This window comes from Prinia subflava, chromosome 23 (assembly GCF_021018805.1).
Source record: "Prinia subflava isolate CZ2003 ecotype Zambia chromosome 23, Cam_Psub_1.2, whole genome shotgun sequence".
NCBI lineage: Eukaryota > Metazoa > Chordata > Aves > Passeriformes > Cisticolidae > Prinia > Prinia subflava.
This window is the reverse complement of record NC_086269.1, coordinates 4,193,422-4,220,816: the sequence shown is the minus strand read 5'-3', so window position 1 is coordinate 4,220,816 and position 27,395 is coordinate 4,193,422. Positions and strand designations below refer to the sequence as shown.

The window sequence follows — 27,395 nt, the reverse complement described above, 5'->3', positions numbered from 1 at the left end:
TAGAGTACAGAAAATTAACCCTTTTTATTGATGCATTGCAATTGTTCTACATTTTTACCATATTATGTAGAAAATACTTAAAATACAAGCTACTTTGTAAAACCAAAGACAAACATTGAATCCAAAGATAAACTATGTTTTCACAATGGACCCTTCTCCCATATAGTTAGTATTAAATTTTTAAATATCTATTTCTTTTGTTAAAATGATTTTTACATACCCCCTAAGTACATCAGCAATACAAACATAGATCAGTAATTGTCAGAAACTACCTGTATCTAGCGGCTTGTAAAAAGGAAGAGCACAACCATAAAAGAAAGTTAAATTTTACACAGTAACTAGCATATCAAATACATTTAATAAAGTAGGAATTCCATTGCAATATCAAGGATTCAAGCAGAAATACTAACATTACATATAATGTACTGCTACATGTAGTGAGATAGATATAGTTCAAGCTGAATCTGAAATCACACATTATATAAAGTTTAGCAACAAACAACCATGTGGACATGCGGCACCATTCAGAAGTTTAAATAAAATTAATAAAAAGAAAGCAGGGCTGTGCCAATCCTGTCATTTAGAAGCAATTTAGTTTCATGTACTAAAAGAAATTGCTGAGTCAGAGGTAAATTACTGCATCCCATCAATTAGGTGCTAAGCAGGAAAGCCTCAGGAGTTGCCTCTGCAGGGGCTATCACAGCTGCAAATACAGGTCAGGTAAGAGAAAACTGATTGAAGAGCTCAAGAATCACACAGACAAACCTAGCTGGGACCACGGCTATCAAATATTCCAAAGGTGAATCCCAAACTAGTTGTAAAGAAAATTCAAGGATGCCAATCCCTATCCAGAGATAGCAGATTTCTCTCCAAAAGTGTAGCAGGCTCTGACAATGAGGAGAGTCAATTCTTGAACCCAATTTGAGGCTGGATGTGCAAGGGAAGAAGGGATGTATCTCCTTAGAGCAGAACACAATACACCTAAAATTGGCCATCATATACTGGGGCCAGACTGGGAGGCCCTGGCCCTGCTGGGGTGGGGTTTGCTGTGTATCACTGAGGAATTTGGGCTATTGTTTGACAGCTTGTTCCAAATGGAGCACGTTTGATTTTACCTGCATCATTTCCATCTCATCCTCCCCGTTCCAACACTTGTGGGAACTCGGGCAGTGGAGGATGACACCGTGCTTTGGGAATACATTTAAATGGCATTAACTGAGTTACAAGGTCTATAAATGGACATTTCAAGCTGCTTTTTTTTTTAGGGGAAAGTGGGCAAGCTCTCAAAATTATTAGCAGATTTTGCTAGAGGTCGTTTTTCCTTTTTTCTTTTTTTCCTTCCTGTTAGTGAATGTTTTCCATGAAGTCCTATTTGTGAAACAGGGAGCTGGAGCTTGGTTTGCCTTTTGGTGGAAAGGCACAACAACTCTGTACCCAAGAGGTATCTCAAGGCAAGTACTGAACACAAGCAATGTCAAAAAAAGCAAGAAAGTGCCTACAGCAACAAACAGCATCGTTTGTGGCACAGCAAGGTTGGTTCTCCGCACGCTCACGGGAGTGCTCCGACTACAAACACACTGAACATCAACGTGGGCTAATGCTACCGTGCAGTTCCAAGCCCTCCATCCCTCCCTAGTCCTCTCCCACCTCAGGCCAGTCCAGGCTTCCTTCTAGCAGGAGCGTGGGCTTGCAGGAACACCCTGGGCGTTCCTTGCCACGGCCAGGTCGGGACTGGCCTCCTTCCCACGGGGACGGAACATAAACTGGGGTTCAAGGTTACCAAACCTTTTATTGCTGCAGTAACACGACCGCTGGAACCAGTTTATATCATCCTTTTGGACAAGATGCTTCATGTGTTAGATGAGAAATAATTCCTAGTACAAGGGACCCAAGGAAACAAAGCGTAGTCCAAATCCTGCACTGATTATCCGAAGTGAGTTATTTCCTCTGAACACTAACTAGGGCTACAGCTGACAGACCTTCCCAACAACTCCACATTAGCAGTAGCATTATAAAACTTTTTAATGGTATTATGTGCTTTACAGCAGGCTCTCTTTGGTATAAATATTCTATCACCAAGCTAGCAATATTTTACACGACACGTCTGCTATTCCTGTGGGGGAAGGTAACGCTACACTAAACCTAATAAAAGTGATTGCACGTATTTAATCACTTCTGCAATATTAGACTAAACATTCCAATGCATTCCCAGCACTACCTTAATTCGAAATGCACTGACAGACACTAACAGTACATGTGCCATTTCAAGGGAAAGCTTCACTGGGAACAAGAACGGAGCCGGGATGAGAGCGGTGACAGGGAGAGGGCTCTGCACCATCCTGCTGCTCTGGCTGGGGAAAGCTGGGTGGGTGAATTGCTTCAATTCGACGGGGGCTTGCTGGTCCCTCGTAAGGCAAGCTCACTGTAAACTCTAGTCACACTACATCATCATTTAAGGCACTACAATAAGGGGACACACCAAACAACTCTTCATCACACATACCTGTGCAAAACAAATCCAAGGTATCCTTTCCTCTCGTGAAGCTCTACTCCTCTCTCAGTGCTACAGTGATGAGCTCTAACCATTGCATTATATCACATACATTCCAACATGAATCAATTCATTTTGGTTTAAATACAAAGGATACAACACTTCCATCCCCAGGAACGTTTAAGAATTAGACAAACACTAAGTACAGAGTTCAAGTATAATCACTACACATTTTGATTACAAAGACAGAACATTTGGGGTTAGCAGGAAGTTTTGCTTGTTATATTTTTCTAATCAATATGTACATATTTCATTTTCTGTAAAATATTAAAACACCACCAATACAAAACTTCTAAAATAGTTTTAAATTCAGTAATAAACTTTAAAATCTGGATTTTTTTCCTTTTTTTCTGTTTCTTTCTCTTTTTTTGTCTTGTTTTTTCTCTTTTTTTTCTTTTTTGTTGCAATTCCTACATGCACGTACTGTTTACAAGTCTTATTAAGAGCGCTTTAGAGTAGCTGCTGACATATCCAGGAGGATACGCTCACAGGAGTATAAAAAGCTGTACACATCAATACAGTGATGTTTCATTGTATTTCAAATTCATCTCCCTCCTAAATGAATCACGTGAGGCAAAAATATTAAGAAAAACAGAACAAAGCAAAGCCCTGTGCTTCTGCGAAGGAATCCAGCTCCATTATAGGGCCAGCATCTAATCAGCTGCAGAAACCAAATTTTAGAGCAATGCTGCATTATTCACTCTGAACTGGAGACAACAACAACACCCTGACAGATCTGCTGAGCTCTGTCACACAGTGAGATCCTGAATACAGTTTGAACCACTTAGAAGAATTCTGCAACGAACACAACAAAAATTCAGCTGGGTTATGGAGAATTATCTAGAAAACAAAGCAGACTCCAGGGTTTACAGGACTCCTGAATGTATCCTGTTGCTGGCATAAGGCAGCTGCCTCTACCAGTCCTTAAACAAAGCAGAGGAGTAAACAAAACACCTTTGACAGAAACATATACGGAGATGTAATGGCTTTTGCAGAACCAGCAATTTGTTAAAGACAAAGTAAATTAGAGAACAGATGTTAAAATAGTAAATCTGATTTTAAAACTGCCCCGGCAACGTAATGAGATAAACATGCACTACACTTTTAGTGGCAACGTGGATTTGTGCAAGCTGCTAAAATAGAATCTGCAGATCTTTTTGTTTAAGTTACACAAGTTAAAAAAGACATCAGGATCTGTCTCTGAGACACTGATTTGACACCTCTTTTGATTAGCACAACAGAACAATTTTAAATAAACGTGACCATGAATTTTTTTAAAAGCATCTATAAAAAGTAAGTAAAATTTAAAAAACTTAATTAGTGACCCTCGTACTGGTAACAAAGCATGCTGCTCAGTTAGTGACTGAACTCACCAGCGACATTTGGGAACAACATACAACCAGATCAGGGAGAAACACAAACCAGGCAGTCATTCCCAGGCAGAGATTCACCTGAACTCCTCCTCCAGCCTCTCAGCCCCGCGGCAGCACAGGAACTACAAGTAGGAGTACTGGTTGATCTTGGTGGGGCTCAGCGGGTATCCAGTGTAAATAGCAGATCCTCTGGAAGCACCAATATAGGACTGGGGAGCGAACTGGTGTTGGTACTGGGCGGGGGGGACGTTGGCAGAGGTCAGCAGGCTGGGCCCCACGCTGACAGGGACCTGGTGCACCAGGGCGCCGGGGTGGGCGGCGTAGGCGGCGTGGCGCGACGAGCCCTGAGGGGAGAACAGGTGGGCGATGGACGTGGTGGAGCCCAGCGTGGCCGCCGTGCTGGGGGCGTAAGTGTACATGTGGGGCTGGCTGGGCAGGTGGGCACTGGCCGTGGCTGCTGCCAGGTGGGGATGCACTGGGCTGCTGTGCTGGAAGGTGTAGGGAGCCTGAGAAATCGTTGATGTGAGGGGGGCCACGTAAGCTTGCTGCCGGCGCGGGACAGCGTTGCCGCTTCTCTCCTGGGAGGCCAGCACTGTGGGTTGCTGGTTCTGCAAAGGGGAGGGAGGAAAGGAGGTTGGTGGTCATGCTGAAGTGAGTAAGGGGCAGCCAGGTGGGCGCCTCCAGCCCCCCTGACACACCTGCAGACCGTGACACCCTGCTGCAGATCGCAGGTGACTGCACTTCCACGGGGACTGAAATAAATCCCCCTGTAGCCCCTCCAATGTTCCAATGCTAACCCAAACCTTAGGGGGCTTAGGAGGAATATTTCATGGACAGGACAAAGGATTCCAAGAGAGGCTCTGACCTCCAGCTGCAGTTCAAGTTTATTCCAGGTGGTGTCCAGAGGGAAAGAGAGTGTGCACAGAGGGAGAGGGTCTTTTCTTAGCTCCTGCCAAGGAGGGACAGTTTGGGACACAGCCAATAGGGTCAGAAAGGGGAGGAAGGGTTAAACTACACAGTTACAGGCTCTAGGGGTCCCTGAGGGGGGAGAAGCCATTCCCACAGGGGAATGTACCAAGGGACAAAGGTCACACTTCTCCTCTGCAATGGGGCCAAGCTGCCCCTCAGGGGTACCACAGCTGGACAAGTGCAGGCAGGACCCAGCCCCAGAACTCCCCACACATCTGCTCCTCTGCATGTGGGCAGGGTGGCAACAGGGCTGCTCCCTTTTAGCACCCCTGTCTGGTGCCCATGCCAGAACTGAACTGCAGGGGTAACAACACTGCCTCTCCTCTGAGGCTGCTGCAGCGTGACCCAGAGATCAAAAATCCTGGCACAAAATGAAGCTAAACCAATCTTTGAATTGAAACATTCAAAGATGTCAGGTGCCATCTTGATGTTAGTTTGAGAGAGAAAGTCCGCACTTAATCTACTGGTTGGAATTCTGCCAGGTCTAGAAAGGTAAAGAACTAAAGAATTTCCTCCTACTGTGCCTTCAGTTACTCTAATTCAACATCTGGATCTTGGTGTCACCCTCCTGAGTGGCAAGAAGTCTGTAAGTTCTGTAAGTCAGGTGTGACAAGGAGCACAAAGAGAGACCATGGACACAACCACACTTCCTTCTCCTGCCCTCTGGTACAGGAACAGAAACTTTGCCTTTGAGAAACCTCCCTGTACTCCCCACAGAGCCCGTCCTACCCTGCACCACCCCAGCACAGAATCAGCTCCAGAGAATTAGCGCTTGCAACCTGATCCTCTTGCAAGCCAGCTTTTCTCCCTTGCCTCAGACGTTCTGAAGCAGCCCTGAAGCATCCCCAGGCCAGCAGAGGCAGGCAGGCTCACCTGGCTGAGGTTGAGGGGCTGCACGCCGTTGGTGACCACGCGGTGGGAGCGGTAGCCCGTGGGTGTGATGCAGCATCCCGACGACTGCCCGCTCACGGAGGCCACTGGCTTGCTCTTGCTGCTGCTGCTGCTCAGGATGCCTGCAAAGTGGCACAAGCTTAGTGCACTCCTCCCCTACTACACTCTGGTGGTAACCAGCTCTGGGCACCAAACTGGCTGTTTGTGTCACAGAGACTTTAATTATGATTTCAAATGGGACTAAGAAGCCATCAGGAATGTTTACAGATCTTTTTAAATGCAGCTAAATGTAGATGAAAGGTAAATCTATCAATGACTATGAAAACAGACCAAAGCTTTCAGAACAGCAGCTGTGAAACCTAAAGCTGAGAAAGAGCCATTGTGGAGAGTCCATAGCTGTGAGGATGAACATGTCACAGGGACAGGAGGGCACCTGAGCCCTGGCAGAGCACACTGAGGTACCCACCTGAAGCCTGGGTGGCCACAACGCAGTCATTGAGCTGCATCTTCAGGGGTGGCACGATGATGGTGCGGGAGCTGGAGCTGTCAGCAGCAGCTCTGCTGGGCAGCTCCAGGGCCCCCCCAGTGCTCCTGAGCGAGGACAGGGGGTCTGGGGCATAGGGGCTGCTCAGGGACGAGTCAGAGTCAGGGGAGTCGTTAACAGTGACGTAGCTGATGACGTTGGATCTCTGCTTCATACCCAAACTGCAGGGGAAAAAACAGACAAAATGCGAATGGGAAAAATTCTAGCTTTGCCCACCAGATTAAAGATCTCCCTCTGGGATCTCACACCCTCCCTTCCCAGCCAGATAAAATCAGATTAACTACAGGCAAAACAACACAGAGATGCGATGGGGAAGATTCTGTCTTCTGCAGCTCTTCTGAGCCTGCCAGGGCTCCCACACGGTGCTCCCCTGACGCGTGAGCTGAGCCCAGCACAGGCTGGGTGAGCACCCACCTGGCAGGTTTGTATTTGCTGTCCTCCTCCTCGTCGGTGTCGCTGCGGATGGTGATGACGCTGACGGGAGGGCTGGGCGTGTCGGGGATGACGATGGGCTGGTGCTGCTCCTGCACGGCCACCAGCACGTTGGAGGAGGACGAGGCCGAGCGCAGGGGGCTGCTCCCAATCACTGAGTACACCTGGGTGGGCACAGGCTCCAGAGACGAGCTGGGCCTGCAGGGAAAGCACAGCAGGGCTCAGCAAGGGTCACAGGCTGCGACAAACAGCATCAGGAACACACAGGAATGAGCATACGCACATGAACTGAACCTCAGTGCAGACACTCAAACAGCAAAGTGCCACAGGTACAGCTAAAGGCACTCAGGGATGCTCTGAATGGGACTCACACACCTGGACACTGCCAGAAACCGCCACCCATTGCTCAACAATCCTGTCACTTGCATTGCTATGGCACCAACACCCCAGGAGGGTAAAACCTCTCTGATCAGGTCAGTAAAGCCCTTGGTGAACCATGTCCTTGCACTCACTATTATTATATAATAATAATAATAATATTTTATTATTATTATTATATAATTATATTATTAATATAATTTAAATCAGTGGCTACAGCACAAAAGCTTTTTCCAAGACATCTTTTAATGCAATTGTAGCACAATGAAGTTACACCCTCAGTGCCTCTGTGATCAGAAAATGTGTTTTTCACACCATAAAGGCAATCTCCACAAACAAACTCGTGGCTTTTCTAGGACTGGGAAAGGAAGCAGTGGAATCCTTACTTGGCTGTGCTCGGTGCTGGCTGCTTGTTCTTCTTTGCTGGCGCGTTGCTGCTCTGCTGCTGCCTCACAACATGAGCAACCCCAACGTTCAGGGGCTGTGCTGTGGCCAATGTCACGTGGTTGGTCAGCAGAGATGGCTGTTGCATCAGAGTGCTGTACTGATTGCCATGGGAATGTGCATTCCTGCAGCAGAGAAAAAACAAGAGACCCAAATCCCATGACTGCACTGCAGGAACCACGAGCTGCAGCGAGCTCCTGAGGGGAAGGGAGGCACTGATGGATGTATTCCCCCTTGGCAGGGAGCTGGAGCCCCTGCAGTCCCTACCTGTTGGAATGGCACACAAAACAACAACATGGAGGCAGGAGGTCTGTCACCCTGGTTTTGAAGACCTTTCCAAGCCTTCTGATATATTCTTCATATTGGAGTCAGAAATTTCACTTTATCACACTTTCTACTATAAACACTGGCCATGTTTTGCTAACTGTCTTTCATTGTTTACATATTTCTAGGTAAGAAGAAAAATGTGATTGACAGTTAGCTCGACCAACGTGGACTGAGAGGTAGAATTCCATCCTCCAATCCACGGGCACCATGAGAAATGTATAAAACTGAGTTTTGTAAATAAACTCGCCCTTTTTTCCTGCTTCGCTCACCAGCGTGTCGTCGTGTAGTTCTTCCCGTGTCCACTGTGACATCGGTCTGCAGTGAAAAGCTGCTCCCCAAAAAGAGGGACAGTTTGTTTATTTTTTCCATTTTTATACATTTGTGGGTCTGGTTATGGATTGGCTTCTGGGGTACTACCCCTTCACCCCACTGGCCAGACCAGCTGTCAACCAACATTATTTTCAGGCTAGAAATGTGTAGACAAAGGACAATGAACAAAACCAAGAAAGGTTGCTTATGTTCCAAAGTGTGAGAAAGTGAAAAACTGACCCTTAATATTGTACAGAAACTAAAGAACTGACTCCATCTTATGAACAAGTAGAAGGCTTTCAAAAAAAACTCAAAAAACCCAAGGCAATCCCTACCTCCAGTCAGCCAACTGCTGGCTGCTGCCGATGGTCTCTGGGATCACAGCTGCTGGCTGGACTGAGTTGTGCAAAGCAACCCCTGGGAGCTGCTGCCAGGTGGAAGGGAGCAGGATCTGCTGGGTTCCCCCCGGCCAGGCCTGCTGCAAAACAACAAACACACACACCAGGCTCACTAGGCTTCAGTTCCTGCAGGGGCAGCCAGAGATTTGTCCAAGCAATAAATGCACTGGGGTGGGTTGTTAGCTTGCAGAGATACAGCAAGAACAAGAAAACCAGAGCAAGGAGCTTCCCCAGCATTTTTCTAATCTCTTTTACCACTGCTGTCATCTGGAGAAAACAGTGTTTATATCATGCTGCACATGCAGCCAGGTATTGCACTGCCAGGTGCAGCAGCACTGCATGGGAGCATTTTTGAATGTAAACTTACACCACTGTTCTGCTGAGAAATCCCAAAATATTAAACCAGTTAGGGTCTTTCTCCTTTTCTGCCTTGCAGGGCTCACATTGGGAGAGCTGAGATGGTGTCATTATTGTGGAAATTCACCACCTCAACTGAAGCATTTAAGAAAAGCCACACTGAGAGATAATTTAGTTACATGAAGGCAGTTTCAATTCATTAATATTATCAATGTTCCTGTCCAAATAACTTTGACAGCGTAATATTTCCATGATTTTGATAATATATGGCTTTCTCTCCTGCAGCTTAAACTGCAAAACTTGCTGTTTTAAATTCCCTATCTCTGCAAGTAACAGACACACTTAGTACAAACACCAGCTCCGAACAAGAAGCCTTCAAAGCAGAGAGCTGCTAAAACCTCTGCCAACATAAGCGGAATAATAATAACAACAATAACATTGAAAAAATAAAAAATAAAAAGAGAAATATGTTAAAAGTCACACCATGCGTCTTTCCAAAAGCCAACACCTGCACAAGACAAAGCAGAGAGTTTAATACAGCAAGATTTAAATTCCCAATGAGAGGCAGAAATCGGGCCTTCCAAGCGACGAACTGTTTTGACAGAGGAAGGACAAAAATATGCAAAGCTTAGCAAATGGCTAATGCAAACTCAGGGGAAGCAGCAAGGGAGAAGTATTGGAAGCACTAAAGGTGAGCAAATTCACGCCAAAGGCTCCCAGAATCCAAACAGAACTAGTCAAGTCCTCCAGAGAAACTCAGAATGCAGGCTTGGAGTCTGGAGACAGCCAGCTCTGATCTCTGTACAGGGGAGTTGAACCTCAAGTCCACTGCACACACACAGCAGGACAGAATTTGCCTGTTGAATCAAAGCCCAATTACACTTTGGAGAACATTGCTAACAACTCACTTGTGTCCCAAGCTCTGCTACAGTCACCCCTTGCTGTTTTCAGAGCCCAGATTGCAGCCTTTCAGCAATGGAAATTCAACAGGAGGAAAGAAGCAGCACCCCTGGGTCTGGTTAGCTCAGAGCTGTGACCAGGAGAACACCACTCTCCTGCCTTCCCGTGCCCACGAGCAGGGAGCAGCTCACTTGGTTCACATGAACTCAAATGAGTGGGTTTAAATTTCAGGACAGGTACGACTCGAGCAAATTCCACTTCAGCAGAGGCCTCCCTCTCGGAAGAAAATGACATTCAAACTACCACTTTAAAGCCACAAGAAACAACATGGTTCACACAATGGAATGTGCTTTGAAGGACATGTGAGGATACCAGCACTTCAGTGCACTGCAATGTTTTCATAAGCTTCACTGATCTGATTCTGGAGTTTTACAATGACTTCTTTGTGGCACTTGCAAAGTTGTTCTGATGCAGGTGCCAGAATACAGGAGAGGACAATTTTGCAAACATATACTTCTCAAAGGTGTGTTCATTCCCTTCCCCAATCATTTTTTAAAATTGTTCCAAATGACCTAAAAGCTAGCTATTGCCATTTTGGATACTAGAGCTCACCTTTAATTTCAACCAAGAAATACATATGAACTGAAAGTATCTGTGAGGAACAGAATCTTTATCTGGATGAAACAAGCTACGTGCGATTGGCTATAAATAACAAAAGGCCAGAAAATTATTGTCAGTGTTCAACAGAGGTTAAGAGAAATCAACTGCTAGAGCAATACATTAAAGGATTTGCTGTTATTAGGGATTTTAGCCTGTGCTTAATGATCTGAAACATTTCTCCATACAAAGCAGCTTTACACGTGTTGCAAACAAAATATGGAGCTAACTTGCCAAGTAGGTCAAATTCTGGCCATCCAGGTACCTGTAGCAGAGTCAAGCTAAAGACTGATTCCTTTGTATTCCACAATCAAAAGGCAAAGATAGGAGAGTAAGCAAAGAACAAGAACGATTACAACTCTTCTAGGGTCTAGTTTAGAAGAGCTTTCAATTCTAGGCTAGCAAAGGTAATAGTCAATGGATCTGGATTCTTTACAGAGCCACACTAAACGTCAGAGTCAGACAGTGCTTCAGCAATGTTGGGGAGGAAAACAACAAGACATTAAGATGTAGCAAGAACACAGCCACAAGATGGCACATGCTTCCATGCCCTCTGCAAGTCTAAGTTAAAACAAAAACTCAGTTAGTGAACACAATCAAGGGAGGCAATTACCAGTACTGCAGCCGTCTGTTCGACCAGCGCCGGCCGGCCGGCTGCGCAGTTCAGGGTAAAGGGCACCGCATACTGCGGCGTGATGGTGGCTACTTGAGGATGAAGAGTTGCTACCATTAGTGGTGTACAGCTTCCCTGAAATGTAGATCAGGCAGTGAGTGAAACACACGAGCTGAGGCAGGTCAGTGCAGGTCGGTGTGCTGGGCGGCAGGGCCCGGCGCTCTGCGGCGCGGCAGGGAAGGGATGCACCGACACCGACACCGACACCGACACCCAGACCCTGCAGCTCCTCCAAGGCACCTTCAGGGCCCTGAGGAGAGCACCAGGAACGGGGAATCTCCAGCCCAGTGACACAGTTTGAAAGTCAAAACAAGTTGGGGGAAAATCTGGGGATGGGAGGCTCTCCGGTGACACAGTTCAAAAGTCAAAATGAGCTGGGGGAAAAATTTGGGGATGGGATCTCTCTGATGACACAGTTTAAAAGTCAAAATGAGTTCAGCTACTGGCACTTCACTGGGTCCCAGAGGGCAAGTGACAGCCACCCTGCACTGGCCATGGCACAGAGTGCAGCTCCCTGCACTTGCTGCCAGACCTTCAAATCCACACATGGAACTCTTGAGAAAAGGTAACTACGGGATTCCATGGAAGGCACAGCAGGTCTGTGGTGCCATGAAAGAGCAAAGTTATCCGTGATGAAACCACCCAGACACGTAACAGTCCATCAAATGTCTAATTAAAATGAGATTCTTGGTGTACAGTTTGCACTCTTGGATTCAGGTGGGCCTTCAAGTGGATTCTGCTTTATGGATACTGTGACCTGTGTCATTAATGCTAAGGAAATCAGCAATCACAGAATGCCACCTAAATATTTGGACTGAACAAACTAAAAATTACTCCTCTACAAGAAGGTCAGTAAGTGCAATATGCTGCCTGAAGAGTAAAACTAACAGAGTATGTGTTAATGCCAGCAGAAACTAAAACTATGCAAATAAATAAAAATGCACTTAATTATAAAGGCAACTACAAATTTTCAGTGAATAAAACTTGTGAATCAGAAGGCACTTATTGTATATTAAAGGATTACTTTTTGGAAATTAAAATAGTTTTAATTTATGACATATTACTAATATTTAAAACAGAATTTTTAGAATGATTTATGAATTTTGGCATTGCAAAAACTGCAAACTGCAGAAACAGATATGTCATTGCTACACATTAATTCACACTAAGAATGTAACTAGCTGAGAAGGATTCAGAAATAATTTTGATGATTTAAAGATGGAATTTTAACATGAGTAATCTGTGTTGTCACCTCTGTTTACTGGGATCTCACTTCTCACAGCAATGATTTCTCCTGCCACGTTTTTAAAGTGTAGGCAAAAATGACCAGCACTGCCTGTAAGGCAGTGTCCATGCCTGAAAAATACAGCCTGTTTTTAGCAGCTGGAAACCACAAATTTATTCCCATTATTAAATCAAACTCCTAACACCAGGGAGGCACATGACATAAAATAGCTCAGACTTTAAATATTCCAGAAAAACAAAACAAAATAAGAAAATATTCTCTTAGAAGTGACCTGCATTTAACCTTTCGGAGTGTCCTGAGAGCCCCCTGCACTCAGGCAGGTTCTCCTGGATGGTGGAATTGCAGCTGTGAGGGGGTTGGGGTGGTTTTTTTACCTGTGTGAGAACTCCAGACTGGATCTGCAGTGGCTGTGCTGCAGGTGCTTGTGGCACAATTGGGACAGCATTTTCCATCCTGACTGGGAACCCAGAGTGTTTCGTAGTTGCCTGAAGTCCAGCTGTGGAGGACAAGACACATCACTGAGCTGCTTTATTATTCTTTCATTTGTTTCCAAAAATCAAATTCCTGCTAGGTAAGGGCAGAGGATAGGGTGGGATTAAGGGATAGAAAAGCTTTGACAAAATCCCAGTGAAGCTGAAGTAAATACTTCTGCATCCTGGGATCCTGCAGGGCCATGATGGACAGCCAGCCCTCACCTGCCTGGCTCTGTGGAATCTGGTTTGCAGGAACAGCAATTTAATTCCACAGACATTTCATTCCAAGCTGCTTGAAGCAAGTTTAAAGTTCAAGCCTTACACCATCAGTTCCCACATCACAAATAATCCTCCAGACTCAAACAATCCTGGTATCAGCACAACTACAGAACCCTGAGGATGAACAGAGCTGCCTGTGCCAGCTCACGGACCTGACCTGGGATTCTACTCTGTGACCATCTGCTGGCAGCAAAAACCTGCATCAGGGCTGTGAGCTGAGGCTCAAACGCCAGATATTTGCTCTTGAGATAACAAACACAGCAAGACACTCTGATTTTCAGGCAGGCCTGGCTCCTCTGTTCCCTGCTTTCTGTGGAATGCTGCTGTGCTCAGTTTGGGGGGAAAAACTGGTTGAGCAGGCAGCTGGAGCCTGCAAGCCAGGCAGGCAAGGTCCTGTCACCTGTTCCAGCACGACCTGGAAGGGAATCAAGCTGCCTGCACACGTCTGACCTGGTTCTGCACCTCCATCTGATGCAAGAGCCCCGTGTGACACCCACAGACAGCTCTGCTCCAGTCAGGGTTTTCTCAGCTCAGTGCAAATCTCAATTTCTGCTGCTCTGAGTGAAAGCACAGCATCACACCGAGGGTTCTCGGCTTACTTTGAAAAGCAGGGGGACAAACGATGAAGGTTTGCTGGAAGGGGTCTGTCTGTGTGCAGATCTGGGTGGTCCCAGGCTGCAGGGAAACGCTCTGCTGGGCCACTCCTGCCACGGGGGCTGCAGAGGATGGGTACAGGGCAGACTGGTAGTTGAGCAGGGACACATCCGAGTTGGCCAGGGAAAGAGTAGCAGCAGCAGTGGAATTGGAAGCCAACACACTGGCCTAGAAATATAAACAGAAAAAAAAAAAATCACTTATCTCTTGTCATCTTATCTCTTTTTGTTATAAAGCAAACAACAGGAACTATCAATATTAAACTAGGAGGAAAGCACCTGGAAAATGTTTGAGGTAAAAGGCTTACAACAACACAGAATAAAAACCATGAATTGCACCCAATTTACTTACGTTGCTGAACTGACAAATTTTCAATAAGTGAAGTAAAGAGGCTCCCTGGCCTGTGTTTTGGATAGTTAGACTTTGAGAAAAGACTACGAATTTTGGAGAGCAGTTTAAATTTTGGCCTGCAGGCACCAAATCAGCCTAGTCCATGTCTTTGATTAGGATAAAATAGGTGAAAGATGCTGTACCTGGTTGTGTACTGTGTTGAGCTGGTTGTTAAAGCTCATTGTCAGGTTTGTGCTTGTGTTAGGAGCAACGTGAGTGGTGAAAGGGCTCTTGATCTGATTCACTGTGTCATACATGTTCACTCTTCTCTTGCAGATCTCCATGTTCTGAAAGCAAGATTTCACACTGCAACAGAATGACAGAAGGAAAACATCAGATTTGTGGAAACAGGACACAGATGTGACAGATTTATGCACGTGCTTTAGGTTTAAGTTCTTTTAAACCAACAAAGAATGTCCTAAAACATGAAAAGGAAGCTTATGAACATTCCATTCCTTACACATGCCATTGTTATTTTCAGATCAGCCAGGAACTGCAGAAAACAGCACTGACAGAAAGCTGGGAAGTGCCGTGATCCCAGCAAATCCTGAAACACAACAATCCATCCAAGGGAGCTTACTGGTTACTGTGGGGGAAGTCCAGCAGATGTGCCATCGTAACAAACGAATGGTTCAAAGTCTTCAGTGGAGTAATTCTCTTATCTGCATCAATTGTCAACATTTTCTTCAACAAATCAATGTATTCCCTTCGGTCAGCCTTCTCTGCCAACATGTCGGTCCCTTCTAAGTCTGTAGACATATTCACCTGGAAAATCAAATGGGGGCAGTCCACACAAGCATCAAATGAATTGCTGCCTAACAATTCAATAACTTCACATCACACAGAAATATTTATTAAGTATTTTTATCCCTTAGCCAGACTAATTTCAGGTATCACAGTGCTAACACACTGCCTTTCCCTTGCTCATTCTAGGAGAGAAAGTCAAATTTGTGGAATTCTCTTCTCAACAGGGAGTTTGGTTTATTCAAAGGGATCAACCAGGATTCATTCTCTACTCACTGGCAAAATGTTCTCATGTTTTGGGGGAATCTATAAGGGCTGGCAGGCCAGAATGATTCCACCTTCTCTGCACAGATGGGACCTGATGGTAACTGCTCCAAAAGTGATAGAAAAATGGTATTTAAGATTTTAGGCCTCATGATATTAAAACCACTTAGATATTCCTTCATTTTACCTCTAAAGAGAGAATAAAAATAAGAATGATCTGTAGTTCTTGTCACTATTTCCAAAGTCTAATAAGAAGTTTAATCCTACAAAGGCATTTGAAGGGGCTCAGCTCTCCTAACTGCACTACTGTACTGGGAACAGGCTGGGCACACTCGTGTCTGACACACTGAGGCATAAGGAAACACAAAACATTTCAAACAGGCTCATAATTAACATTTTGACTGGTTTTAATCCACTGATTTCTGATGCAAATTGGCACCATGGTAAACCTCCATCAGTGCTCTGAACTGCCAGTAGAAAAGGACTCCAGCACAGGAGCCTCAGTTTTAAAGATCCGCCCCCAAATTTAAGTTACTAAATTAAATGTGAAAAATGAATGAGTTATGTGTGTCCCAAGATCCCCACAAACCTGCGCCATATCATCCAAACAGTTGAATATATATTTCCGAGCTTCTTTTGATTTTATTCCTGTTTCCAACTCATGTTCTTCTGGAGTCTATAACAGAAAACATTAGTATAAACTGAAATATTGCACACTGATAAGGAAAAGGCAGCAATTGCAGAGGTAGATGATCATTTGCTGCTTTCAGACACACCACACTCCAGCAGGTCAAACCCAAAGAGCCCTGGGATCCCATTCCCTCAGCTAGAAAGATCATTCATTGCAAAGCTGAATTAACAGCAGGATGACTTCATTTCAAGGCCTCCTTGGGCAGTGCATTAGCCAAAAGAACTGAAAGTTTCTGATTTAGGAAGAGAAGAGGCTATAAATATTTTAAATCCCTCTTCTACAAAGAAGAAAGGCAAAATTCCCTTCTTTTTGCTGCTCAGCTTTAAAGGCAAATCAGGCCTAAATCCCATTCCCTCCTGTCCTCTGCCAGCCCATAAGCAGATTCCTGTTAAACTAACAAACCCATCATGAAATATTCTGTATTTTCCTGGCTGGATTGTCAGGAGATGACAACAAGATGACACACTTCCCTGGGAATGAGCAGCCCATAATGAGCACCCATTATCTCAGTGATGGAACACCCACTCTCTGCTGGTGCTATCATGCACTGCTGCTTTTGTCAGAGCAGCACCAGCAGCTCTGCACAGCTCCTGCAGCCTCAGAGCCCAAACCTGCCACGGCTCAAAGCCAATCCCCACTCACAGTGTTTGCACAGCACGCTAAAACTGGGTGGGAATTTTTTTAAGTTCTCAATGAACAAAAAAAATTGGGTGTGGGAGAGACAGACAAACCTTGAGCCTCCACAGTGGGTATCCCAAATTTGGATCTCTGTTAAAAAACCTGCTTGTTTTCGTTCCTGCACTGAGCAGATACTCCGCTGGAAGGCCTTGAGTTTGGGAGATATAACGAATCTAGGAAAGAAAAGGACAAGAGTGAGGACTCCCATTAAGAATGCACAGCTAATTGGGGTAATTAACAGCCAGGTTTATTCACAGCTAATAGGAAATTACCTGTAAAGAAAGACAGCTCAGATATGCAAAATTGCAAAATTAAAGGGATCATCTCAAGTATTTATAAAGCCACTTTTGTAATCACACAAAAATTTTAGGTTTGGAATACATCTTTCTTATTTTATGGAAATATTCTTTGCTAATGTACATGTAAGCAGACTGTAGGCTTTTAAGCCATTAAACAGTGTAAGAAATACATATTTTGAGGGAAAAATTCTGCAGAATTTATTGTATATGTATAAATAATTAAAGGCATAATTACCCAACATTGCTGTGCCTGCCTACACAATAAGCCAGCCACTCAATTTCAGAATAATGTCATGGCAAAGCTCTCACTGACCAAGAAACCAAGACTAAATATCCTCAAATACATTTAACACACTTATTTTTACATGTTAAGAAATGGCTCAGAATTTTGGAAGATGCACCTGAATCCTTGTGATGGCATTGATAAGATATTGGTAAAGAGATAACAAATAAAAAAGTGTGGTCAAAAGGAAAGAAAATATCAGATTTAATAAAAACTCCACGGTGTTAAGGTAACTATGCCTTGATCAAACCATCAATTACAGATCTTTTACAGATCCTTGGCATTTCTTATTTGCCAAACTCCTGCTATGCCACTGTGCCAAAACAGGGCAATGTCACAGCTTGTGACCACGTGAATTTATGAGCTCACTTTTCAATTAAGCCAAGGTAGATTCAAGTGTCTGTACGTGAATATTTCTTGTATCTACACCACAGCCCAGGTAACAGTTCTATTTTTACAGGACATAACTTTTGCTTTACAGCCAAAGGGTGTTTAAAGAAACAGCTGTAAATCCCATCCCAGCCCACAAACTTATTCCTGGAGAGGTCCTCTCACAAGTTCCACCTCAACTTTCACTTGCTGCTGCAGAATCTCAGAAAACACGAGAGCCAAGTCATCCCCAGTCTTCAAGGGAAATTCAGACATCAAAATGAACCCCATGAAGTCACAGCTCACGCTGCCTCACAGAAGGCTGCAAAATCTTGTCATTAAGCAATGGAAAAAGCAGCTCCTCCCCTGCCACCTACACGAGCAGATAAGGTTCTCAGAATGACACAAAACTCAGTGCACAAGGAAACCACCAGGCCCTACCTCAGCTACTTTAACTCATTCTCCTCATTAAGGTACCACCGTGTTTCCTTTGGAAATTTACAGTGCTGGGAAGATATATGACAAGTAAGTTTTCAAACTTAGTAAGTTTTCGTGTATTTTATCACTTAAGGAAAACCATACCAAGCACTGTAACAAGATCCCACCACAAAAACCCCAGTGGAAAAGCTACTCTGAAAAAAAACCCCTCTCACAGACTTTTTGTCCTTTTATAGGCACTGACTAGGCCAGGTAATAATGCCAAGTATCCACAGAAAGGACTAATTAGTTCAAGATGCCTCTCAGAGTCTTGCCCTTGGGTTCCAAAGACACACTTTGCATAAAGACTGAGGGTTGCTGTAGGTATTAACAGGGCAGGAATGATAGGCTTGCTCTGTCATGGAAAAACTGGCCTCATGGTGAAATTACAGAGAATGTTTCACACCAGGACACACACACCTCGCTTCTGCTTTGGCACGAAGGTGTCTCAACAGCTTTTGGGTTTGGAAACCAGGGGTTAACTGCAAACTGGCCCCTTTTTTTGGACAGGATACACTCAGCTCAAGTGAAAACACACAGAACTCTGTGCTCCCTGCCCAGAGACAATGGGAATATCACAGAGAGAAAATGAGCTCAGACAGCAGCAATGTGCACTGATGAAAGCTGATGCAGGACACGAGGGGTTCAGGAGGGTTTGAACACAGAAAATTGTGGTTTCATGTGAGGATCCCCCACGTGCTCTCACCTGGTCGTACTCAGATGCTCCTGGATACAGAGGCCAGCCCAGAAACAGCTCAGCTATGACACAGCCCAGGGACCACATGTCAATGGCTTCACAGAACGGCAAACCCAGGATGATCTCAGGAGCTCTGCCAAGGGGAAAGGAACAGAAAAGTCAAATCTTTTACTCTGCAAGCTGCATTTCTTCCCTGTAAACCACTCTGAGTAAAGCCCCTCCACTCACAAAGTAAATTTGTGTGAATATAAGTTATTCACTTTAAAGGAGAAATTGTTTCCTTTTTATCACTTAGGTGGATTCTTTTATTGCCATGGTGCCTCCCAGCTCCTAGGAGGTCTTTATATCACAGTTGCATAAAGTTACTCCTTGAAAATCAGTTTAATTACAACTGACAGCATGTGAGGTGTCCCTGAGACAGCACAGAGCATCTCAGAATTATGGAGAGATCTTCAAGATCCCCTAGTCCAGACTATCCTAACAGAATTGGGAAGAAAAGCTCTGGCAAACAGAGACTTTTCTAGAGGAAGGTCTTGAGATCCCAGGTAAGCAGCTGCAGGGGACTTGCCTGCTTCATGTGGGAAAGAAGAGCACCTGCAGAGCCAGGAAAAGCAGCTCCTCAGAGAGCTGCTGGGTTTCTATCAGCAGGTTTTCATGTAGGGTTTGCTCAGAGTTTCGAGTTTAAAATGGACGCAGAGAGCCCAGCTGGAGGTTGTGTTTCAGGTTTCTGTGCACTCAACCACACCTAATGCAAAATGTACCTGTCTGGCCCAGCCTTTACGGGGAGGTGATAAAAAAACCTCACACTCCAAGCAGGGTTTGCTTCTCTAACAGGTTGGAATTTCAGGGAGATTTCTGTCTGGAGCTGACTCATAACACAGAAGGATGTTTTAGTGCAGCTCTTCACCTACACAGAGTTCTGAAACAAACTCAGGCTGTTCCGGCAGGAGAAATTCTGGTCCTGCATTTGCATAGAGCACAAAACCCCAGGTGCTGCAAACCCCACGTGAGCTGCTGTGGGAATTCACTCTGGAAAGTACAGGAAATACAAAAGCCTTGACCTTCATCATGCATAACTAACACGAGAGCAAAGGAAGACAGAAAAGCCCTAAACTCCAGGCTATCAATTTCCTGGTCATGCCCCAGGGCTTGTGTGGCATTTATGCTGTTACACTACAGCTACTTCAGGTGTTAAAAAAGGCTCTGAAACCAGCTCTGATCCCTCTGCAGAAGTCTAAAAACCAGGGCTTGCACAATGTACAGGTGTCAGTAAATCTGACACTCACCCTCCTGCACTGCTCAGCCTCCCCATTGTTTGTCCATGGCAAGAAGTGACTCCCCAGTTAATCACCCTTCGTGTCATGGAGACACAGATACACCTTTTGTTTCAGGTGTCCACACAGGTGTCTCCAAAACAGAGAGCTCTGTGCTTGTGCTTTCTCCAGCTGAGAAAGCACAAGGTCAGAAAAGGCCAGGCTGGACCGAGCTTGGAGCAGCCTGGGGTAGTGGAAGGTGTCCCTGCCCACGGCAGGGGTGGGATGAGAGGAGCTTTAAGTCCCTTTCAAACCAAACCAGTCTGGGATTCTATAAAAAAGAGAAATAGCTGAACGAGCTGCCTGTTGCATTGAGGTCACATTTATTCTTTATTATCCAGATTTGAGTATGTCTGAGCCCCCCAGACCAGAGCCATGATACACCTTCAGTAATCAGAATAACAGATCATTCAAGCTAAGACACAATGCTGTCTCTACTCAACACTGATCTGTTTCTACCTTCTTGTTTGGCTGCTCCTGGCAGGTGTTGACTTTGGAAAGGTTTCTCACATGTGAAAATATAAAATAATTTTCAAATACGAGCAGTAGCTGATATTTGAATGCTGACTGTCCTGCTAACATTTATATTTTAAGGAAATATGCTAGAATGGATACAACTTTCTACAGGCTAAGAGGTGCAAACCAGAGGAATCTCTCTCTTCACAAGTAAAAAAAATACAATTCATACATTTACACAGGAGCTCTCCTTGCCATTACTTTATGAGACATCATCAGCAAACTGTACTGCCCCTCTTGATTATCCTATTTCCAATTCAGAACGGACCCAGACCTGTCATATAAGGAATGCAGCATTTGGACTGGCAAACAAACTAAAATATAGATGGCTTGTGGAATATGCAGAGCATGCTAATCCTTCTCTAGTGTGTTAAAAACCCCCCAGCAGTTCCAATGGAAATAGAGATTTGTGGCAGTCTGTTGGTCTTTAACTCCAGGATGGAACAGACTCACGTATTCCTAAATCTCAATACCATGGTGACAGCAAGTTGAAGCCTTGTATTTTATTCCCTGCAAAAATAAATAAACTTCTCACAAGCCACCTGACTTCATTTTGACTGCAGGACAGGGCTGGGAAATCAGAATTTCTCTCATCTCCTTTTACACCATTGCAATTAGCAGCCTTATGAGATGAGAGCTGAACCAGGACAGCAGGCAGAGGTCACTTCCATAGCTGCTCTGCCAGAGATTAAAGTGATTTTACCATCTTAAGCTCTTTGAAATAAAATCAACAGCACTCTTTGCACAGATGCTTGCCAAGCACTGCCTCCCAAAGCTGACAAACACACTCAGGCACTCTCAGAAGGGAAAGGACTCACAGCAGCTGCACAGGACTGCAAGACTCCCTGCCAGCACTGCCAACATCCCGTGTTTACACCTTTGGGATGGGGGGACACGGAGCCTGTGCAGTGCAGCAGTGCAGGGAGCAGCACAGGGCTGGATTAGCAGAGCCAGACTTGGCACAGGCGCTGCTGCTGCTCCCCAGGCCAGCACGGCTGGGACAGAAGTAGGTCACAGAGCCCAAAGCAGAGGTGAGAAATGGATACTCCTGCACTCTGCAGCTCCCCCAAAGCTCAGGGCCACCTCCTCATGGCCCAGATTGCCCAGTCCTACAGTCTGTGCTCCACACTGGCCCACAGGCAGCTCCAGGAGGCAGAGAGCTGAGTAAAACTCCAGGATGGCTGCACTCACACATAACACAGGACACAGGCAAACCCCGCTCTGCACAGCAGGGAGATCAGTATCCAGGATTTTTTATTTATGTTCTTCCATTGTTCATTCTCCCCAAGAACAAAAGCAAGGTTGGTACTGAGGATGGTACTCTTGTTTTCAGGTAAGAAATTAATGCAAAAACACCCTAGAACTGCCACAGAAACTGTTCAATGCAGAGACCTCATCAACTCTTACTCTATGATTGGCTTCAGAGCCAAAGAATTCCTCATGGGCACTTCTAGTCACTCTTCAAAGTGTGAGCAGTAGAACTGCCCCTCCTGAGGGGGCTCAGGCAGCAGAGGCAGCAGCAGTGTCTGTGGAAAGGGATCCTGCCCCAGCCCTGACCCACCTGTCCCGACAAACCCAGCAGGACAAGGCTGCATGGAGCAAGGTGTCACTGCCAGCAGCACAGCCAGACCCTGAGCCAGCTGGGCTCCTGGACAGGATGACCTCCAGCAGCACAGACAGCAATTAATAAAAGATTTTTTCCTCGAGGGTACAGAAATCAGAAAATCCATCTCACAGCACCCGAGTGTGGCTGGTTTAGAGGTTACCTAAGTGTCAGTAACAGGGATTGAAAGCTAAAAAGTGAGCACAGAGAAGTTTATTTTTAATGGCTGACAGAGAAACACATGAAGAATTGGTCTATGCTCCTTCATTAAACACAGCATTGAAAAAAATTCCAGCTTGGAACTCATCTGAACACTAATTTAATGTGAATATGAGTAGAGCAATCCAGTTCTCCCACAACAAGCTGGTTTCTGCGCCATCTCTGTAAATTCCTAGATTATGGATTTTAGTAATCATCACCATTAGACTAATTACATATCACTAAATACTAGATTTCCACATCACAGCATTCTTCACCCCAGCCAAGCAGACAGTCCAACGCCACCTAATCCCAGGTTGTTTGCCTTTCTGGCAGAGTCAGTCACCCCAGGGAGCTGCAAGGGGCTGGGAGTCCAGTGCCCCACACAGGGATGGAGCAGGAATTTCCCTCCCTGCAGCCCCTGGAAGATTCTTATCACCCCTCACTGCTTTTCCTCAGCTAAATCTGTTTTCTGAGATACCAGAAACTGGAGAGCACCATGGGCCTCCCCAAAGTGCTTTGCTGACATGTGTGGCAAGTCAGATAGAGCAGATTCTTGACCAGTGGTCACCTCTTTCCATGCAATAACAGCAAAACTGATGATTTATTTTAGAGAGTGAGCATTTTTGCAGAGTTGTGGGGCACAGGGGACAACTGTGTCACAAAAAAAAATACCAATCAATAGTTTAGAACTGGAAAGATTGGTGCCAACAAGCTGAGCAAAGATCATGAGCAATGGATTAAGAAAAGTCTGTATCACATGAAAGGAATGTCATGGAAAGCTGGTACTGGGTGTCAGAGTTAAAAAGAAAAACAACACAAAAACAAAGGGAGCAAGCACACAGGGAGTGTGAGGGATGAGCAGAGCAAACCTACAATAAGCCAGGCTTTAAAACTGAAGTGAGCAGCCAGGAAAGACATCAAACAGGGCACAGACACAGGGTGGGGTGGAGTGCCTCAGTCCTGTCTGGTCCCAGCTGGAAGGACTAGATATTAGTTCTGACTTCTGCGTCCAGTGAGCTCACATTCCACCCAAAGCAACCCTGACAACACAGCACAGACTCTTCACGGCCCTTTGAAGCCAGAAGTTCTTTCTGCATCCATTTATTGAAGTCTGCTGCTACTTAAATTCAAATACATACTTAACAGAGCCAAGCTGGAGGAGTAATTGAAAGAAACAGCACAGCTTGCTTTACGCACAGTCTCTGAGTTTTAATGTTTTCTGCTCATAATTTATTTTTAATTCTTGGACAGGATTAGAGTAGAAGACATCTCTGCAAATTGCTAAGGGAAGCAGAGATCCTTCTCATCACTGCTCTAAGGGAGCTGCAGGTCCCATAAAAGCATGACTTAGGCAGGGTTGACACAGGAAGTCATGTGCTTGTGAAGGAGGTTCAGACAAAGATGAAAAATCAGAAGCGACAAAAGCAAATAGGAATTGACATCCCTTTGATTTCCCTCCCTTCTAAATGTCCAAGGTTAATGGACTGGATTGAGATCATGGCAGACAACCCCAGATGCATTACTTAACACTCCCCTACTGCTTCTCCAGCTTGACACTTCATACAGTGTCACGAGCCAGTGGCCAGGGTAAAATCAACTTAGTGCACTGATCTGTGGGGGAAAGGAAGGTGCTGGGCTGCAGATTAGGCCACCCTCGCAAGGCAGACATTCTATTTATTTACATCCAGCTTTCAGAAGAAATCTCCAGGAAACATGCAGGGCTGATGATTTCCTGCTGCCCCTCAGCTGGGGTTAGACAGAAGAGCTCAGAAGAGCTCAGAGCCTGTAGAAGGAACTCCCAGCAGGACCAGCCTGACCCGGTTCAGGGGGCAGGGGCAGTGCTTACCTGTAATAGCGTGACTGCAGGTACGTGGAGCACACGGCCTTGGACACGTGGCTGGCTGACCCGAAGTCAATCACCTTCACTCTGTAGGGCTGGCGTGCAGGATCCACCAACATGATGTTCTCTGGCTTCAAATCTGCGTGGATCAGACCCAAGCTCTTCAGCTTCATCAAGGCAGTCGCCACTTGCTGCAGGATGGGCCGGATGTACTTCAGGGGCAAGGGACTGAACTTGTTTTGCTTTAAGAAATCATATAAGTTCTGTTCCAGCATCTCAAAGACAAGGCATGTATGATTCTTGTGTTGAAAGCACTCGTAGGAGCGGACAAAGTTGTACTCATCAGCATTCTCACTGCTCAGGCGAGACAGGATGCTCACCTCGATCTGGCCCTGCCGGGCGTAGGAAGGGTGGTTCTTCAGGATTTTGATGGCTACAATCTCCTTCGTGCTACGTTTCCAACATTTCGCCACCTGCCCGAACGTCCCTCGTCCCAGGAATTCCAAGACCTCATAGCTGTTGGTCATAGAGCACAGGATCTCATGCTGGACCAGCTGATAATCCCCCTCCCCACTGGAGCTGCTGCTCTTCGTGGTGACCGTGGTGGTCGTGGCCGCAGCACCCACCGCAGGTCTGTTTTGCAGCATGAGAGGTGGATGTTCCTCAATGATCTGCACACTACCGTTGCTGTCAACCTCTTCACTTTTCCTTTTTAATCCACATTTTTGGTATGGTTCCAGCAAAGAAACGTTGCTCCTGTGGGTGAGGGTCTGGCTGCTCTGGAAGGACGCTGTGGCGCTGCTGCCGGTGCTGTCGGCCGCGGTGACCACGATGTGCTCGGCGGAGGGAGCGGGGAGAAGCAGGTTCTGGTCGTAGGCAGGGATGCTGAAATTGGCTACCTGATGAGAGGAGCTGGCTTGCCCTTGAGCTGCTGGGAGGTTTTTGTTGTGGGGATAATACTTGTCACTACTGCTCTGTCCTGAAACATCCCAGACAGACGGCTCCACTTTCAGTTTCTTGGCACTGCAGAAGGCACTCGAGGATACTGATGGAGGGGAGAACACCTGCAGCTGTGAGGCCATACCTGCAGAGAGAGAGGAGAACTCATCAGGGGCAGCAGGCTGCCATGGACAAGATCCTGCATCTGCACAAAAACCAGAATGATGAGCGTTCTTCTGAGCACCGTGTGGTGCCCACCACTGAGGAGGGGAACCCCAGTAACTGCTGCTCCTAAGGGCATCACCGAGCGAGGCTGTGCAGTTGGATTACTGCATTTGAGAAGCACACGGCTCTTTATCCAGCTCTCCGAGGGCTAAAGGAGTTCCACAACACGGCAGAAATCACAGAGTAAATTAGGTTGGAAAGGACCTCTGAGATCATCGAGTCCAACCCTGTGACCAAACACATGCTTCACCCAGACCAGAGCACTGTGCCACGTCCAGTTGCTCAAACACCTACAGGGACGGTGACTCCAGCACCTCCCCGGGCAGCCCGTTCGAATGTGTAACCAGTGAAGAAATCCCTCCTGTTGTCCAACCCAAACCTCCCCTGGCGCAGCTAAACACTCCGTGCTCCCGTCCCGCCGTTCCTTACCCGGGAGAGGAGCCCGACCCCCACCTGGCTACACCCTCCTTCCAGGGAGTTCAGGGAGTGATAAGGTCACTCCCGAGCCGCCCTTTCCCCAGGCTAAACCCCCCCCAGTGCTAAAGAAAACAATACCGAGGATCGCGGGAGCGCAGGAAGTGAGCGGACCCTGCTAAAACTGCGATCCCGTCCCCAGGCCTGTTTCCTAGGCACTGGAAAAACAGAGCCGGTGGGAAACCCAGTCCCGGCAGGCCCAACCTGCCCCGGGGCAGCGCCCGCCGCGCGGCCCGGAGCGCCGGGAGCGGAGCCCGCTGGGCCGGGCCGTTACCGGGGCTCGGCCCGGCCCCGCCGCCGCCCCGGGCCCTCCCCGGCCCGCCGCAGCCCCAGCGCGGGGGAAGGGGCGGGCCCGGGCCTGCCCGCCCCGCCGGGCCCCGCCGCCCGCACTCACCGCCGGTGGGGGGTTCTCAGCCGCGGGCCGGACCTGCCTGGGGGACACGCGGGGGTGCGGAGCCCCGCAGCGGGCTCATCATAGCCCCGCCACGGCCGCCGGCCCGGCCCGCTCGGCCCGCGCTCGCCGGGGGGAGCCCCCAGGCCGCTCCGCCGCCGCCGCCAGGCTCCGCCGCGCCCTCACGGCCCGGCCGGGCTCCCCCCGCCCCGTCCCGCCGCCGCCCCGGGCCCGAGCGCCCCCGGCCCCGCCGCGCTCCCGCCGCCGCTCCGGGCCCCGAGCGCCCGCACAGGCCGAGCCAGCCGAGCCCCGAGCGGGCGAGCGCGCACGTGACCGCGGGGCGGGGCGGCCGCAGGAAGCGCCGGGGCCGGGCCCGAGCGGGGCGGGGCGGGAGCCCGACGGGACAGCCCCGAACCGAACCGGGCCGGGCCAACGGGACAGCCCCGAACCGAACCGGGCCGGGCCGCCCAACGGGACAGCCCCGAACCGAACCGGGGAGCCCAACGGGACAGCCCCGAACCGAACCGGGCCGGGCCGGGCCACCCAACGGGACAGCCCCGAACCGAACCGGGCCGGGCCGGGCCAACGGGACAGCCCCGAACCGAACCGGGCCGGGCCGGGCCGGGCCACTCAACGGGACAGCCCCGAACCGAACCGGGGAGCCCAACGGGACAGCCCCGAACCGGGCCGGGCCACGACACCCAACGGGACAGCCCCGAACCGAACCGAACCGGGCCGGGTCGGGCCGGGCCGCCCAACGGGACAGCCCCAAACTGGGCCGGGCCGGGCCGCCCAACGGGACAGCCCCGAACCGAACCGGGCTGGGCCGAGCCAGGCAGGGGGACCCAACGGGACAGCCCCAGTCACTGAGCCGGGCCGGGCCAGGCCGGGCAGCTCAGCCGGGTGTCCCAGCACGGCCCAGGCTCTGCTCGGGGACCCAGCGATGGCACCAGAGGAACGGGCAGGGACTGGCGCTCAGGAAGTTCCACCTGAACGTGAGGAAGAACTTTCCTGTGAGGGAACAGATTGGAGTGGAGTCTCCCTAACAGGAGATATTCCAGACCCATCTGGACACAATCCCATGCCATGTGCTCTGGGATGACCCTGCTGGAGCAGGGAGGTGGGACCAAATGATTCCAAGAAAGG

General features: G+C 47.5%; 1 protein-coding gene across 3 annotated transcripts; it reads right to left on the bottom strand.

Moving 5' to 3' along the window:
- Nucleotides 1-26,534, bottom strand: HIPK1 (homeodomain interacting protein kinase 1). 3 transcript variants are annotated; one of them, XM_063418712.1, is made up of 16 exons: nt 26,253-26,534; nt 24,227-25,304; nt 18,757-18,880; nt 16,676-16,795; nt 15,843-15,929; nt 14,826-15,010; nt 14,389-14,551; nt 13,801-14,023; nt 12,824-12,945; nt 11,144-11,278; nt 8,554-8,696; nt 7,525-7,707; nt 6,743-6,958; nt 6,251-6,489; nt 5,767-5,906; nt 1-4,268 (listed from the first exon to the last, which is right to left on the bottom strand). In XM_063418712.1, exons 2-16 carry the CDS (start codon nt 25,300-25,302, stop codon nt 4,047-4,049), a joined length of 3,378 nt encoding a protein of 1,125 aa, XP_063274782.1. In that variant the 5' UTR covers nt 25,303-25,304; nt 26,253-26,534; the 3' UTR covers nt 1-4,046. The 3 variants fall into 3 exon arrangements, with proteins under 3 accessions (XP_063274782.1, XP_063274780.1, XP_063274781.1); XM_063418710.1 differs by having other exon boundaries at nt 1-4,532; nt 26,253-26,533; XM_063418711.1 differs by having other exon boundaries at nt 1-4,532; nt 8,554-8,693; nt 26,253-26,533.
- Nucleotides 26,535-27,395: the final 861 nt, after the last annotated feature.

Bases quoted from the DNA above. Each gene is read 5' to 3' on its own strand.
- HIPK1 (XM_063418710.1), bottom strand. From the start codon at position 25,302: ATGGCCTCACAGCTGCAGGTGTTCTCCCCTCCATCAGTATCCTCGAGT. The intron at 18,881-24,226 runs GTAAGCACTGCC...TCCCCTTGGCAG, and splicing joins CTGCAGTCACGCTATTACAG to AGCTCCTGAGATCATCCTGG. The intron at 8,697-11,143 runs GTAATTGCCTCC...GTTGTTTTGCAG, and splicing joins AACAGACGGCTGCAGTACTG to CAGGCCTGGCCGGGGGGAAC.